General features: G+C 46.1%; 1 protein-coding gene across 1 annotated transcript in view; it reads left to right on the forward strand.

The window, feature by feature from the left end:
• The window catches only part of LOC136679752 (tetratricopeptide repeat protein 28-like), a 202,013-nt gene that overhangs the window by 94,517 nt on the left and 91,400 nt on the right, over window positions 1–16,096 (forward strand). The window contains 1 exon segment of the mRNA XM_066658422.1: window positions 2,960–3,090. Within this exon segment, the coding sequence (XP_066514519.1) occupies window positions 2,960–3,090 (131 nt within the window).

Genomic DNA, 16,096 nt, shown 5'->3' on the forward strand with positions numbered 1-16,096 from the left:
TCCGTTGGTGCAGGAGTCTGAGCCAAAACATTAAAGCCACTTCATTGTTCTACACCCACTGTCCATTCTCTCAGCTCCACTGACCACACAGGAGCACTTTGTAGTTCTACAGTTCACAGTAGTTCTACAGTGTTGGGTCATTCTCAGTGCTTATACGAGTGGATCAGGCACAGCAGTTGCCGCTGGAGTTTTTAAACACTGTGTCCACTCACTGTCCACTCTGTTAGACACTTCTACCTCGTTGGTCCACCTTGTAGATTTCAGGTTAGCAGAGACTCAAAGGTGTGTAAAACCCCGGGAGTACTGCTGTGTCTGATCCACTCTCATCCACCAGCACAAGACACGCAAAAGGAGGCTAAAATAGTATGCAGAGGAACAGATGGGCTACACTTTGTGATTGTGGAGCTACAACATGCTCCTGAGTGGTCAGTTGTACTATTGCAGAGTAGAGTGTGCTGTGAAGCAGTGGAAGTCTGTTCTCTGGAGTGATGGAGGTCAGTTCAGTACACCTGGGACCAGGTGGAGTGGTGTTTGTGATCCAGAACTAGCATTCCAACGTCAGCACCTGACCACACTTTGGCAGAATGCCATCAAAACTCACAGAAATGTCCCCACACTTATCCAGTAAGCACTAAAACCTGCCCAGAAGCTATTACTAAGAAGGCAAATACCTGTTAACATCCTATAGAATCGTGACGTCTACTTTGTGTAGGATTTGTTGTGGTATTTTTATGTTCATAGCCAAGTTTGTAGTTTGGGAAACACCAACACGGTTCTGCGGCGTGTTCCAGACTCTGCAGTGCTCCTGACGTAGGTTTTCCTGATTGACAGTAATAGGGAGCTTTACTTGTCAAGCCCAGGAGGAATCTGAAGGCTTAGACTAAGAAATGTTGTCAGCCTGAGACAGACGGCTGTATTTCAGTCTGTAGTGAAGTGGAGGATGTGGATGTTCCTGATGCAGGGCGCTCAAGCGTGAAACAATTAGAATCACTTATATCACTTATAAACACACAAAGATGGTTGGATATGATTTCAATTCTTATATTAAACTTATTTTAGTAATAGTAGTTTACACTTGAGGATTGCACGGAGGTTGTGGGAGTTTGATGTGTTCTCTCTGTGTCTGCGTGGGTTTCCTCCGGGTGACTGTCTGTGAGGAGTGTGGTGTGTTCTCCCTGTGTCTGCGTGGGTTTCCTCTGGGTGACTGTCGGTGAGGAGTGTGGTGTGTTCTCTCTGTGTCTGCGTGGGTTTCCTCCGGGTGACTGTCTGTGAGGAGTGTGGTGTGTTCTCTCTGTGTCTGCGTGGGTTTCCTCCGGGTGACTGTCTGTGAGGAGTGTGGTGTGTTCTCCCTGTGTCTGCGTGGGTTTCCTCCGGGTGACTGTCTGTGAGGAGTGTGGTGTGTTCTCTCTGTGTCTGCGTGGGTTTCCTCCGGGTGACTGTCTGTGAGGAGTGTGGTGTGTTCTCTCTGTGTCTGCGTGGGTTTCCTCCGGGTGACTGTCTGTGAGGAGTGTGGTGTGTTCTCTCTGTGTCTGCGTGGGTTTCCTCCGGGTGACTGTCTGTGAGGAGTGTGGTGTGTTCTCTCTGTGTCTGCGTGGGTTTCCTCCGGGTGACTGTCTGTGAGGAGTGTGGTGTGTTCTCCCTGTGTCTGCATGGGTTTCCTCCGGGTGACTGTCTGTGAGGAGTGTGGTGTGTTCTCTCTGTGTCTGCGTGGGTTTCCTCCGGGTGACTGTCTGTGAGGAGTGTGGTGTGTTCTCCCTGTGTCTGCGTGGGTTTCCTCCGGGTGACTGTCTGTGAGGAGTGTGGTGTGTTCTCTCTGTGTCTGCGTGGGTTTCCTCCGGGTGACTGTCTGTGAGGAGTGTGGTGTGTTCCCCCTGTGTCTGTGTGGGTTTCCTCCGGGTGACTGTCTGTGAGGAGTGTGGTGTGTTCTCTCTGTGTCTGCGTGGGTTTCCTCCGGGTGACTGTCTGTGAGGAGTGTGGTGTGTTCTCCCTGTGTCTGCATGGGTTTCCTCCGGGTGACTGTCTGTGAGGAGTGTGGTGTGTTCTCTCTGTGTCTGCGTGGGTTTCCTCCGGGTGACTGTCTGTGAGGAGTGTGGTGTGTTCTGTCTGTGTCTGCGTGGGTTTCCTCCGGGTGACTGTCTGTGAGGAGTGTGGTGTGTTCTCTCTGTGTCTGCGTGGGTTTCCTCCGGGTGACTGTCTGTGAGGAGTGTGGTGTGTTCTCTCTGTGTCTGTGCGGGTTTCCTCCGGGTGACTGTCTGTGAGGAGTGTGGTGTGTTCTCTCTGTGTCTGCATGGGTTTCCTCCGGGTGACTGTCTGTGAGGAGTGTGGTGTGTTCTCTCTGTGTCTGCGTGGGTTTCCTCTGGGTGACTGTCTGTGAGGAGTGTGGTGTGTTCTCTCTGTGTCTGCATGGGATTGGCAACTCAAAAGTGTCCGTAGGTTTGAGTGTGAGTGTGTGTCACCCTGTGAAGGACTGGTTCTCCCTCTAGGGTGTGTTCCTGCTTTGCACCCAGTGATTCCGTCTATGCCCTGAACCCACCACCAGCCTGAACTAGATAAGGGTTACAGACAATGAATGAATGAATTCATTGAGTTTACATTTGGTGAGGCAACAGGTGTGTATGTGTGTGTGTGTGTGTGTGTGTGTGTGTGTGTGTGTGTGTGTGTGTGTGTGTGACAGTGTCCACAGGTGTGAGTTTGTGGGTGTGACGAGTGAGTGTATGAAAAAACAAATCTGGTCAGAGAGTGTTCCCCTGTGAGCGTGTTGAGCTCCTGTGGCATTAGCAGGTCTATAGTGAAGGGAAGAGTGACCTCTCACAGATCTGATGTAAAGATCTCAGGTATAAACAGAAAATCTTTATTAGTCGGTCACCTTCATGTTGGTCATAATGTTTTGGCTCATGGTTCTAAATACTAATTAACATGCGTCTTTGTTGTATTACCTCATTCTTCCTCCATGTTGCAGGTGACCAAACTGGAGAATGCCGTGCTCACGGGAACATAGGGTCGGCATTCTTCTCTAAAGGGAGGTACCGGGAGGCTCTGTCCCATCACCGCAACCAGCTAATGCTCGCCATGAGGTTAAAGGACCGGGAGGTAGGCAGCCTGTGTGTGTGTGTGTGTGTGTGTGTGTGTGTGTGTGTGTGTTTGCATGACAGAGTAAATGCTGACGAAGGCTGTTGAGCACCACACTTTTTTAAAAGTTAATGTTACAAAGAATAAGAACAAGAAGAAAAAGGCAGTCTGTACATTAGTTAATGTAAACAATAAACTGTATGTGTGTGTGTGTGTGTGTGTGTGTAGTTCTCTGGTTTTACATGTTCACTAACTAAACAATGGGCCATTGTACTGTGCTGCTGTGTTCTTTTCCACCTGTGTTTGCCACAGGGGCTTTGTGTGTGGTCATGTGACAGCTTGGCTCTGTTTGATTGGTGAAATGGAGTCAAACGTCACTAGTGGCTACATTTGATTGGTGAGACGCAGTCATGTGACAGAGTCTCTGCTGGACGACTGTTATAAGGATCGTGCATTGGACAGATCGATAAAAATTAGTAGCGAGTAGCGAACGAAATGTAGCTCAATGAAATAAAGTAAAAGCACTGCTTCTTCTTCTTCACAAATACACTCAAGTAAAAAGTATGCTGCATTAAAACTACTCTTATAAGTACATTTTGTCTAAAAAGTTACTCAAGTATTACTTCCCTCCTCTGTCCATAGCTGGGTAATACAGACTTATTTTTGCTGTTTCAGATCACTTTACAATTGTGGGGAAACCCAGATCTAAGCTCAGTGTCTTTTAAGGTGGAACGAGTTTGATGGAATAACAGCAGTTGTTTGTATGCAGCTGTAGTATAACTTTTCTGTTAGCTTTTATTCACTGTTTCAATTACCACAGAAACTCATTTGTAACTCGAGTTGTTAAGTTTTGTGGCACTGTCTGTAATACAGTTAGCTGTCTCCCAAGTTTGGAGACATTTCCACCTTAAGTGATCCGGAAAATAATAAAAGTCAGTATTGTGTCCGTATGGAGCAGGAATAGAGCAGAATCTTCATTTGGGTTCATGCTTTTCGGTGTTTTGAATTCTCTTCGTTGTCAAAAAATACTCCAGATGCCTCTGCCATGTGCAGAGAGAGAGAGAGAGAGAGAGAGAGAGAGACAGAAAAAAGCATACCCGGCCAGTATGTTTTTCATTCACTTACAGGCTCTGGGGCTTTGTAAAAACATTAGACTGGTTTCAAGTGCGCAAACAGACTGAAGAGCAGCAAATGGTGAGGAAAGATCTGAATTTTATAAAAAGTGTTTTTTGATTACAACCTTTAACAGCAACTTTTAGGTGGAACTGACTCTAAATTCGGGAGACCACTAACTGCATGAAAGTAAACACAGCCCGACAGTGATACAAAACTGTAGCTGGAGTTACAAAATGAGTTTCTGTGGTAAATCATTCATTCATTCATTCATTATCTGTAACCCTTTTCCAGTTCAGGGTCGCGTTGGGTCCAGAGCCTACCTGGAATCATTGGGCACAAGGCAGGAATACACACTGGAGGGGGTGCCAGTCCTTCACAGGGCAACACACACACAACACACTCACAAACAGTCACCCGGAGGAAACCCACGGAGACACAGGGAGAACACACCACACTCCTCACAGACAGTCACCCGGAGGAAACCCACGCAGACACAGGGAGAACACACCACACTCCTCACAGACAGTCACCTGGAGTAAACCCACACAGACACAGGGAGAACACACCACACTCCTCACAGACAGTCACCCGGAGTAAACCCACACAGACACAGGGAGAACACACCACACTTCTCACAGACAGTCACCCAGAGGAAACCCATGCAGACACAGGGAGAACACACCACACTCCTCACAGACAGTCACCCGGAGTAAACCCACACAGACACAGGGAGAACACACCACACTCCTCACAGACAGTCACCCGGAGGAAACCCACACAGACACAGAGAGAACACACCACACTCCTCACAGACAGTCACCCGGAGGAAACCCATGCAGACACAGAGAGAACACACCACACTCCTCACAGACAGTCACCCGGAGGAAACCCATGCAGACACAGAGAGAACACACCACACTCCTCACAGACAGTCACCCAGAGTAAACCCACACAGACACAGGGAGAACACACCACACTCCTCACAGACAGTCACCCGGAGGAAACCCACACAGACACAGAGAGAACACACCACACTCCTCACAGACAGTCACCCGGAGGAAACCCACGCAGACACAGAGAGAACACACCACACTCCTCACAGACAGTCACCCGGAGGAAACCAGAGCCTACCTGGAATCATTGGGCACAAGGCAGGAATACACACTGGAGGGGGCGCCAGTCCTTCACAGGGCAACACACACACAACACACTCACAAACAGTCACCCGGAGGAAACCCACGGAGACACAGGGAGAACACACCACACTCCTCACAGACAGTCACCCGGAGGAAACCCACGCAGACACAGGGAGAACACACCACACTCCTCACAGACAGTCACCCGGAGTAAACCCACACAGACACAGGGAGAACACACCACACTCCTCACAGACAGTCACTTGGAGCGGGAATCGAACCCACAACCTCCAGGTCCCTGGAGCTGTGTGACTGCGACACTAACCTGCTGCACCACCGTGCCGCCTGTTGTAAATCAACCATTTATAAATAAAAACTCACCGAGTCATTTTTTTTTTCCTCAAACATAACATTCCACCTTAAAAGACGCAGGGTTTCTGAATGTAAATAAGATTAAAGCATTCACGTGTCATGATGTCAAACCCCAGACTGTAGGATTCGGGTTCTTGGGGCTAAACATCGCAGCTTCATTATTGAAAGGCGATATTTTTTTAAAGGTGTTGTTAAAGTGCAGTGAACCATCTCCTATCTTTCTCTGGAGGAATGGAGGAACGGAAACTACTCAATTCAGTACACGTGGTTTCCCTCGGCTGCTGCATGAGCATGCTCCTGGACATTGGTTTTCTGTGACAGGTGAACTTGACTTTATTCAATTCAGAGATGACATGGTGGTCGCTGTGACATTTTATTGCGTCTGGACAAATGTCAGCTGTGTCCGATCAAATCACATTTCACTGTACGCTGTATTGTAGCCCCTGAGCTGGTTAAATTGAAGTGACACGATTGGTGTTAGAGCTGAGAAAGTGAACGACTGCTGTTGATATTGTTAGTGGAATGGTAATGAAGAGCTCACGCCTGGTCTCACGCCTGCTAGCAACTTCACATTGTGGTGCATACAGTCATACAAGCTTCACAGTACGATGCGCCTGGCCTTGGGCATGGTGAGGTGATCTTCTGATCATGGGAAAACTATTTCATTACGATCTCGACACAGCTCTTCTGCTGATGTTGCGTCCAGAGACGGTTTGAATCTCTGCAGTGAGTGATGGCTGTTTTATGCGCTGCTCTCCCCTCCCTGAGTTTGCGTGGTCTACCGTTTTCTAGCTGTTGTTGCTCCAAGATGCTTCCATTTCACAAAAATAGCACTGGCAGTTGACTGGGGCAGCTCTAGCAGGGCAGAAAGTTCACTGACTGGCGTATGGTGTCCGATAGCAGTGTCGCGTTTGAAGTCACTGGCTTTGTTTTGCACTGTCAAGTGTTCGTCTCCGGAGATTGCGGGTTAAGGACTCAATAAGTACTGACGTCCACATACTTCTGGCCAAAAGAGTGTATACGGTGTTGTAGTTGTAAACATCAGGAAGCTGTCTCCTTGGCCTGTTGAGTCTACACACACATCTTCCATTCTTCAGCCGTCAGACTGAAGTGGGGGAAGATGAATTTGAACTTGAACCTGAGAGAGAGGGTTGAAGGTTAATGCTTTCTCTCTCTCTCTCTCTCTCTCTCTCTCTCTCTCTCTCTCTTTCTCTCTCTCTCTCTCTCTCTCCTCTCTCAGTCCCTCCCTCTCTTTGTCTCTCTCCCTCTCTTACTCTCTCCCTCTCCCTTGCTTCTCTCTCTCTCCTCTTCCTGTCAGTCTGAGAAAAGAATGGCCGACATTTCCCTCGTTCTTATCCCGTCCTGGCAGGCCACTCTTGCGTGTGTTTGTCTTCCTTTCAGCCACAATCAAGATGATTTAAACACACACACACACACACAGCCTAAACTGCCAAAACATAAGCAGGCCATTAGTTACTACAGAAATCTAAGGCTTTGTTATATATTTTTTCTAATAATGTCTGTTAATACAACAACTAGTGTCTTTATGTCTGAATGCCATCAAATACTCACAGAAATGTCTAGTGTAAAGCCTGCTTACACTATTACTACTGCTACTGCTACTGCTACCCTTACCACAATTCTGCTACTAAACTCCTACTACTGCTTGTACCTCCACTATTACTATTGCTAACAGATTACTAAAACTATTACTACCACTGAAACTAATTCTACAACTACTACTAACTCTGCTACCAAAGCTACTACTGCTGCTACCACTGCTATCATTACCACTGCTACTAATGGTGCTTTTCCATTGCATGAGTCCGGCTCTGCTCGACCCGAATCCACTCGGCACGGCTCGGCTCCACTAGCACAGCGCTCTGTGAAATGGAGGTGGTGATGTCACAAAGCCTCATCTCTATTGGGAATTGCAGACTTCGTAAACCACAGCAATGTTGTTTTTGTTTTTTGACCTGAAATTTTCACTGGAGATTTTCGTTAGCCATCGGACCATGGAGCATTTAAACCTCTTCAAACTCTTCTAACAGAACTACCGTTGTTAGACGGATTAAAACAAATGTGAACGCTGCTGTAAATGAAGAGATTTTACAAGCAGGGAGTTTGTGTCAGATTTGAATGAGCTCTGCATTCAATGGTGATTGACAGGTGTCTCTAGCCAATCAGTGCTCTGCAGGGTTCACACATCATGATTTAGTACCTACTTGGCTCACTTGGAACCAAGAACAAGTAGGTACCAAAAACGAACCTGGTTTCCAGGGACCACATTTACCTAATGGAAAAAACTGAGTGCAGATTTAGTGTTCTCATGCTAGCGTGTTGAGGTCTAATAACATTGTGTCAGTTTGGTGGTTGGTTTTGCTACTATAAATATTGCTACTATCAATGATATTATTAACACTGCTATTACTGCTACTCCCACCTCTGCTACTAAAACTACTACTACAACTGCAACTAAAGCTACTACTGCTACTACTACTACCCCTAACTCTGCTAATAAATTGTTGCTGTCTGACTAAAAACACGTATCTCCAAATAGCGAAGTTTTCAGGAACGGAAAAAGACTGTATTTCTCTGTGGATAGCACTAAAAATAAACCACAGATAACGTCATTTATACCCATTACAGCTCAGAAATACAAATATATCTACATTGGGAAGCAGGTCCAAATGTTTCATATGTAAAATGGACTTGTGTTAGTTGTAGACACCAAATATTGACAAACGTGGATTTCTTTTAGTGGATTCCAATGAGCCACGCCCACCTCCATGTGACCGCAGCCTGCAGCGTACTCTCCTCCAACACTGCCGCTATGAATCCATGCTTTAGCAAAAGCAGAGTCTATCATTACTATCATTACTTGATTGAAATCAGCTTATTTAATCCTTATTGTGATTAAGTATAGCCACGCTACTCTAAAAATAAACGTGAGATCCGTCATTGACTTTAGCGCGGACACTCAGACAGCACCGGGAGAACGGGGGAGGAGGAGGAGATGAGGGACAGGTCTAACAGCCACTGGTCATTTTAATAATAGCTGCTATGAACAGACAGAGATTGATGTCCACATTTAACACATGTAAAAAAGTGAATCACTACTGCCACTACTACTCCTTCTGCTAATACAACTACTACTTCTACGAGTACAATTAATTGTTCTGCTACTACTGCTACGATAGGGAGACCAGATCTGAGATGCAGAAAAAGATGTGAGCTATGTGTGTTTTTAGGTCCTTTACACCTTTATTTGCTGCACAAAACATGGGAATTTCTTTTTTAATTCATCTGAGAACGTTTCGGCATAGCTACTCGAGATGAGGGTGGGTACATGAGCTTTGCCTGACGTAAACAAGGACTACTGCTACGACCACTACCTCTCCCAGACTGCGAGCGTATGTCGGTCCACTGGCATAAAAAGGCTGGCACACCACTGACTGTAGACCACTGCTGGTCCACCATCGGACCCCTCAGATTACTGTCCTGTACAGGATATAACTCATTTATAATCTCATCACACAGATTTTACATTTACAGAGACTTTTATTCTGGAAAACACACTAATACAAATATTACCAACAACTCTGAGAGATATAATAATGCGTATGAGCCTTATATAAAATGATTAAATGATAAAAATGTTGACACTGTGCTGAATTAAAGGTACTTACTAATCTTATTTATAAAGAATAACAAAAAGACCCTAATGAAGGAATAAAATGTAAATTGGACTGTGAGTGGAAAAGAGCTAAAATGTGGCATTTTGTCTAAAATTCTGTTTAATCAGCAGCGGTCCGCTCAGAAAACGCTGTGTAAAACACTAGTGGACCTCCAACTTTGCCCTCAGTGGGACAACAGTGGTCCGCCATCTTCTTGCTCTCAGGGCTGTTATTAAAACATTAACAACAGCAACAACTTCTACAACTTCACCTACTGCTACTCTCATTACTGCTGCTAACACAGATACTAAAATTACTAATACCATTACAACTAATTCTCTGTTATTGCTATGGCCTGGTCTATAGCACATGCCCTTGACACTAGATTTGAGGGATTTATTGGGTAAAGGACTTATGGGGATTTTGTTTCCCTCTGGCAACCTGTAATACAACATGCCACTAATTGCCTGACCAGATGGTGATTTTTAATGAGGTGAAAGGTGCGCTCGTGTGTGTGTGTGTGTGTGTTTAAATGGTGTGTGTGTGTCTGATTTTAGTAATTATAGTAATTTTAGTGAATTCAGCTTCTTTATGACCCATTCTGCTGACAGTGGCATCCATCTGCACACACACACACACACACACACGTAGAATTTCTATTAAAGCGCATGAAATGATGATGTATGATGTGGAGCAGCTGCCCATGAACCTACGCTCATCATGTTCAATGTCAAGTGGCGACTAGAATGGTATAAATCCCTGAGCACTGAGCTGTGGTATGGTCCCTGGAGGTGATGGAGCTCCAGCCAATATTTTGGGACACAGTGAGAACACACCACACTCCTCACAGACAGTCATCCGGAGGAAACCCACACAGACACAGGGAGAACACACCACACTCCTCACAGACAGTCACCCGGAGTAAACCCACGCAGACACAGGGAGAACACACCACACTACTCACAGACAGTCACCCGGAGTAAACCCACGCGGACACAGGGAGAACACACCACACTACTCACAGACAGTCACCCGGAGGAAACCCACGCGGACACAGGGAGAACACACCACACTCCTCACAGACAGTCACCCGGAGGAAACCCACGCGGACACACCACACTCCTCACAGACAGTCACCCGGAGGAAACCCACGCGGACACAGGGAGAACACACCACACTCCTCACAGACAGTCACCCGGAGGAAACCCACGCGGACACACAGGCCCCTGGAGCTGTGCGACTGCGACACTAACCTGCTGCGCCACCGTGCCGCCCTCTCTTTGATTTTTTTAGAGTTAGAGTGGTGTTTGAGATCCAGAACTAATTACTGAACACCAGTACCTGACCTTGTCAAGGTTTATGTGGCTGAATGGCATCAAATCCTCTCAGCAATGTTGCAGCATCTAGTGTAAATTTGTGTATCTCTGGCCACAGTGGGTACTACCTTAAAAAAGCTGAATTCACTCACTGTAAGGGGTGTCTGCAGATGTTCGGAGCGTGAACCCCAGTTTCCTCTGTGACTGACCCTTATGGCTCTCCCGGTATGTCATTATAAGCAGTGTATTTGGCACCTACACTTTGAAAGCAGTAGTGATGTTTTCTTAACTAACGCTCTGGAGTTATCTGCTGTGGACGAGGGTGAGGTCATGTCTCAGCTGATTCAGAGCAGGTGTTGTTTAATGCAGATGTTCAGTTTTTGGCCACATTCACTGGAGATTTCTCCTCCTCATCTAGATCTGGTTTGGATTTTAATGGCTGGGTGTTTCTCCCAGAACTTGGCAGGGTTTCTTTCAGTAGAAGCTGCTAAGTGGACTTGCTTGGAGAGCTGCTTGTAGTCATTCCTCTATGCAATTTATTTTATTTTTTTTTTCACTTGGGGGGAAGAATTCACAGCTTCAAGAATGCACCACTGCTATATTTCAAGGGAAAGAATTTCTCTCAGAGCTTAGAGATACATCCCGCACCTGCATTTTTTTTCTGCTCACATTATGAGTCCTCTGTTATTACAGCTTTATATAATATTCAAGAATAATGGTCACTCCTTAAACTTCATAGAGCCATCATCCTAGGTTTGTTTAGAACGTGAAAATATATCACCACTCGAGCATGAAAGAGTTAGAAGTCTGCGAATTTGCTTCAAGAACGTTTAAACACATAGGGGAGGGCTTTCATGTGATTTAAATACCTCTTCTATCAGACAGATTTTGGTAATAGGAATTTACACCAATGAATGACATGGTGAGACAACAGATTGTGTCACTGCCACACAGCTCCAGGGTCCAGTGTTCGAACTTCGCTTCAGGTCATTGTCTGTGAGGAGTGTGGTGTGTTCTCTCTGTGTCTGCGTGGGTTTCCTCCGGGTGACTGTCTGTGAGGAGTGTGGTGTGTTCTCCCTGTGTCTGCGTGGGTTTCCTCCGGGTGACTGTGTGTGAGGAGTTGGTGTGTTCTCCCTGTGTCTGTGTGGGTTTCCTCCGGGTGACTGTGTGTGAGGAGTTGGTGTGTTCTCCCTGTGTCTGTGTGGGTTTCCTCCGGGTGACTGTCTGTGAGGAGGGTGGTGTGTTCTCTCTGTGTCTGCGTGGGTTTCCTCCGGGTGACTGTGTGTGAGGAGTTGGTGTGTTCTCCCTGTGTCTGTGTGGGTTTCCTCCGGGTGACTGTCTGTGAGGAGGGTGGTGTGTTCCCTCTGTGTCTGCGTGGGTTTCCTCCGGGTGACTGTCTGTGAGGAGTGTGGTTTGTTCTCCCTGTGTCTGCGTGGGTTTCCTCCGGGTGACTGTGTCTGAGGAGTTGGTGTGTTCTCCCTGTGTCTGTGTGGGTTTCCTCCGGGTGACTGTCTGTGAGGAGTGTGGTGTGTTCTCTCTGTGTCTGCGTGGGTTTCCTCTGGCTGACTGTCTGTGAGGAGTGTGGTGTGTTCTCTCTGTGTCTGCGTGGGTTTCCTCCGGGTGACTGTCTGTGAGGAGTGTGGTGTGTTCTCTCTGTGTCTGTGTGGGTTTCCTCCGGGTGACTGTCTGTGAGGAGTGTGGTGTGTTCTCCCTGTGTCTGCGTGGGTTTCCTCCGGGTGACTGTCTGTGAGGAGTGTGGTGTGTTCTCCCTGTGTCTGCGTGGGTTTCCTCCAGGTGCTTGGGTTTGTGACCACAGTCCAAATACACGTCTAGTGGAATGTCCATGAAAAGGTGTCCACAGGTGTGAGTGGTTGAGTGTGTGTGTGTTGTCCTGTGATGGACTGGTGCTCTGTGAAGTGTGTGTTTCTAATTTGTGCCCAGCGATTGCGTGTAGGTACTAGACCCATTGTGGGTGGATGTGTATTGAGCGTAAAAAAATTACAGCAAAATATAGAGTATGTGAAGTAAGTTGTTGTAGGAAAAAGCAATGCAAAAGATTCCACACATTCCTTGATTTGCATTCGTCTAACTTCATATCCCTGAGCTTGGCATTTTAAAACTTTGTGTGTGTGAGTGTGTGTGTGTGTGTGAATACCTCGCATGCTGCAGTAGAGGTGACGCAGCAGTGTGTCTACCCCAGTGGAACACTTGGGCTGCTGTCAAAGAGATGAATGACTACCCCCATATTTTGCCCCCCCCCACCCTCTTTCTTACTCTCTCTCTCTCTCTCTCTCTCTCTCTCTCTCTCTCTCTCTCTCTCTCTCTCTTTCTTTCTCTCCCCCTCTCATTTGTCCTTCCCTACTCCCATCCACCTTAAAAGGCAATGTGAAGAGAATAAGCGAAGAGTTCACCCAGCGTGAAGCTTGAACTGTGCTCTCTCACACCTTTATAGCTTCACCTCATGTTTTATTCACATTGTGTGAGTTTGTTTGTGTTAGTGTGTGTGTGTGTGTGTGTTTGTGTGTGTTTGTGTGTGTGTGTTGGGAGTGGGAGAGTGTCTCATTGAACGTATGTATGACCCTGTCTTGAAGCTGAGAACATTTCTTAATCGAAATCTTTCCAAACAGTTTTGTTTCCCCTGTGTATTACCTGCTAAACTGTGGCGTGTAAATCTTTCAGAACGCTGATTGGCCAAAGTGAGTTGTCAATCATGATGAAACGCAGACGACCAGCACCAACTCTCCATCTGTTAAACCTCCAGCTGCAGCAGAGATCACGTTTGTTTTTATCCGACTCACGACGGCAGCTCGTAAAATGACGCCGTGGTCTTTTGAAGAGGTTCAAACGCTCCTTGGATCGGTGGCCGATGAAAGAATCCAGCGAGAGCTGGACGCTGCAACAAGCAAGGAACAAACTCTACTGATCTGTCTGAACTGATGACGGAGCTGTGTTCAATCCCAAACAACAACAACACGCCAATACACCATGAGTAAACAACATTTGTTGTGGTTTCCAAAAGAGATACAATTTTGAGACATCACCAGCTACATTTTACAGCTCAGTTCTTTCTTCAAGTCTATTGTCCATTTCAGTGACCACATGCCTACAGCCACTGGATCAATATCACAATCCCTCTTCCCATCACTAGCACATACGTGGATGTCATTCTGAGACCTGAACAGCAGGCCATTACGATTTGGTTCATAAATATAGGACCTGACAATAATGCATTGCATGCTTGTCATGTATATCCTCGTCCAGAACTCCATTTACTGACCTAGGTGTCTGAAGCAATTATTATTTTTAATACCTCCAACCAATACCAGGACTGATTCTCAGTAAATGAGGTGCATTATTGCTAAGCCAATGCTAAGCCAAGATAACCCACCTCACAGCTGTTCATAACACACACAGATGTGCTCAAAAGCCTCTGGACGAGACGAAATCTGATTTTTGTGCCAAATGCCTGCCATAACAACAATCATCGTTTTTAACGTAGCATTTACCTTAACTTACTGTCTGCCTAGGGACTCCATTATAAAGTACTTTCACTGTAATGCCAAAACAGGGGTTTATAGCAGGTCCTGGGTGTCACAGCCCTCTCAACATAGTCCCAGGGAGTTTGCAAGAGAGGTTTTACTGATATATACTGATGCACAGGCCTTCGTGAGCGGTGGCGGCACAACACACATGATTCCAATCATCATTCCTCACTAAATCAGTGGTTTCCTCATTGCTCTCCAGAAGTGAGAGACAGATCTCACAGTGGAACTAATCTGTAGGGGGCGCTGCTGATGCTCGCTTCCTCACTTGCTCTGGGTTTCAGTGGATCAATCTGTATTGGTTGCATTTTAGAAACCACTGCACGTTTTGGGAGGAGTCGTGAATGGCCTGTTCCTAAATTGGGAGCTTGCCTGTGATTGGTTGTTGATGTTTTTCTTCTGCAGGTCCTCTCCAGAGCACTGGGCTCTCGTGGGATGAGCTTCTGGAGCTCTGTCTCCTCCTGCATTTCCAGAATCATTCGGACTAACCGCTGCTTGTTGTGTTTGTGAACGATGGTTTTCCTACAAGTCCTCTTTGGCAGCTCCAATTACACCAGTGAGATGTGGGGAGTTACTGAGCACAGTCTTGATACACAAACAAAAGTCACTGCTGCTGGAGACCTACATTAATGGATTTGAACCCAAACTGTGGTGGGATCAGCCACAGAAATAGCTTGGGTTTGTAGGATGGCTCTGCTTCTTTCTAAGTACCTCAGCATGATGCTAGCCAATGTTGACATCTGTTAATAACAGACCTGGGTAGTTCTCCTCCAAGCGTGTTGAGCTCCAGTGACATTTGATTGGAAGTTGTGGCTGGCTTCACATGACGTAGAGGAAGCATGTCTTTGTGTGGGGATGGGGTTGGCAATGAGTGTTTGTGTCTACTAGTACAGAGAGAGAGAGATGGAGAGAAAGAGATAGAGATAGAGAGAGAAAGAGAACTCTCCAAGGTTATTTTTAAAAGGCTGCATTGTCCATTGCTCCTGATAACTCCAGATCCACTGTGCATTCAAATCCCAACAATAGCATCCCACTTCCAGCAGTCCCATCCAATCAATACAAGCCCTGTCAGCAAGACGAATGTGAGCTGCAGAAGAACTATTCTAATGAGAGAGAGAGAGAGAGAGAGAGAGAGCAAGAAAGAGAGAGAGAGCAAGAGAGAGAGAGAGAGAGAGAGACAGAGAGAGAGTCAGACAGAGAGAGAGAGAGAGAGAGAGAGAGAGAGAGAGATAGACAGAGAGAGAGAGAGACAGACAGACAGAGAGAGAGAAAGAGAGAGAGAGAAAGAGAGAGAGTGAGAAAGATGGAGCATATACATAATTACAACAGAACAGCACACATCTAAAAGATTATGCCATACACTTTGTTTTTATCTATTGACCTGTGTCAGTGTGTGTGTGTGTGTCTGTGTGTGTGTTTCATATGCAGATCAGCGTCACTGTTTCCTCAACAGGCAGAACATTCTGCAGGATAATTGGTCGTTAAAAGGTTAAAGGTCAGGGACATCTGTTCCTTCTGGGTATTGTTCATCGTTACTGTTTCTGCTGCATCTGCCACCACTTTCACTCACTGATTTGTTTACTGTGTGTGTGTGTGTGTGTGTGTGTGTGTGTGTGTGTGTGTGTGTTTCTTTGTAGGTGGTGGGGCGCTAATGATGGATTGTAAAAACTATATTGGTGCAGTATATTTTACAGATTTAAAGGAACCACTTTCTGTTTATTCATGTGCTCCACTCCAGGTGACATATTTAACAGGGAAATATAATAATAATAATAATAATAATAATAATAATAATAATAATAATAGTATATAGAAAGATTAAATATGAGAAATTGCACTAAAATACAACACACAGCAGAACAGAAAAG

This window comes from Hoplias malabaricus, chromosome Y, assembly GCF_029633855.1.
Source record: "Hoplias malabaricus isolate fHopMal1 chromosome Y, fHopMal1.hap1, whole genome shotgun sequence".
Lineage (NCBI taxonomy): Eukaryota > Metazoa > Chordata > Actinopteri > Characiformes > Erythrinidae > Hoplias > Hoplias malabaricus.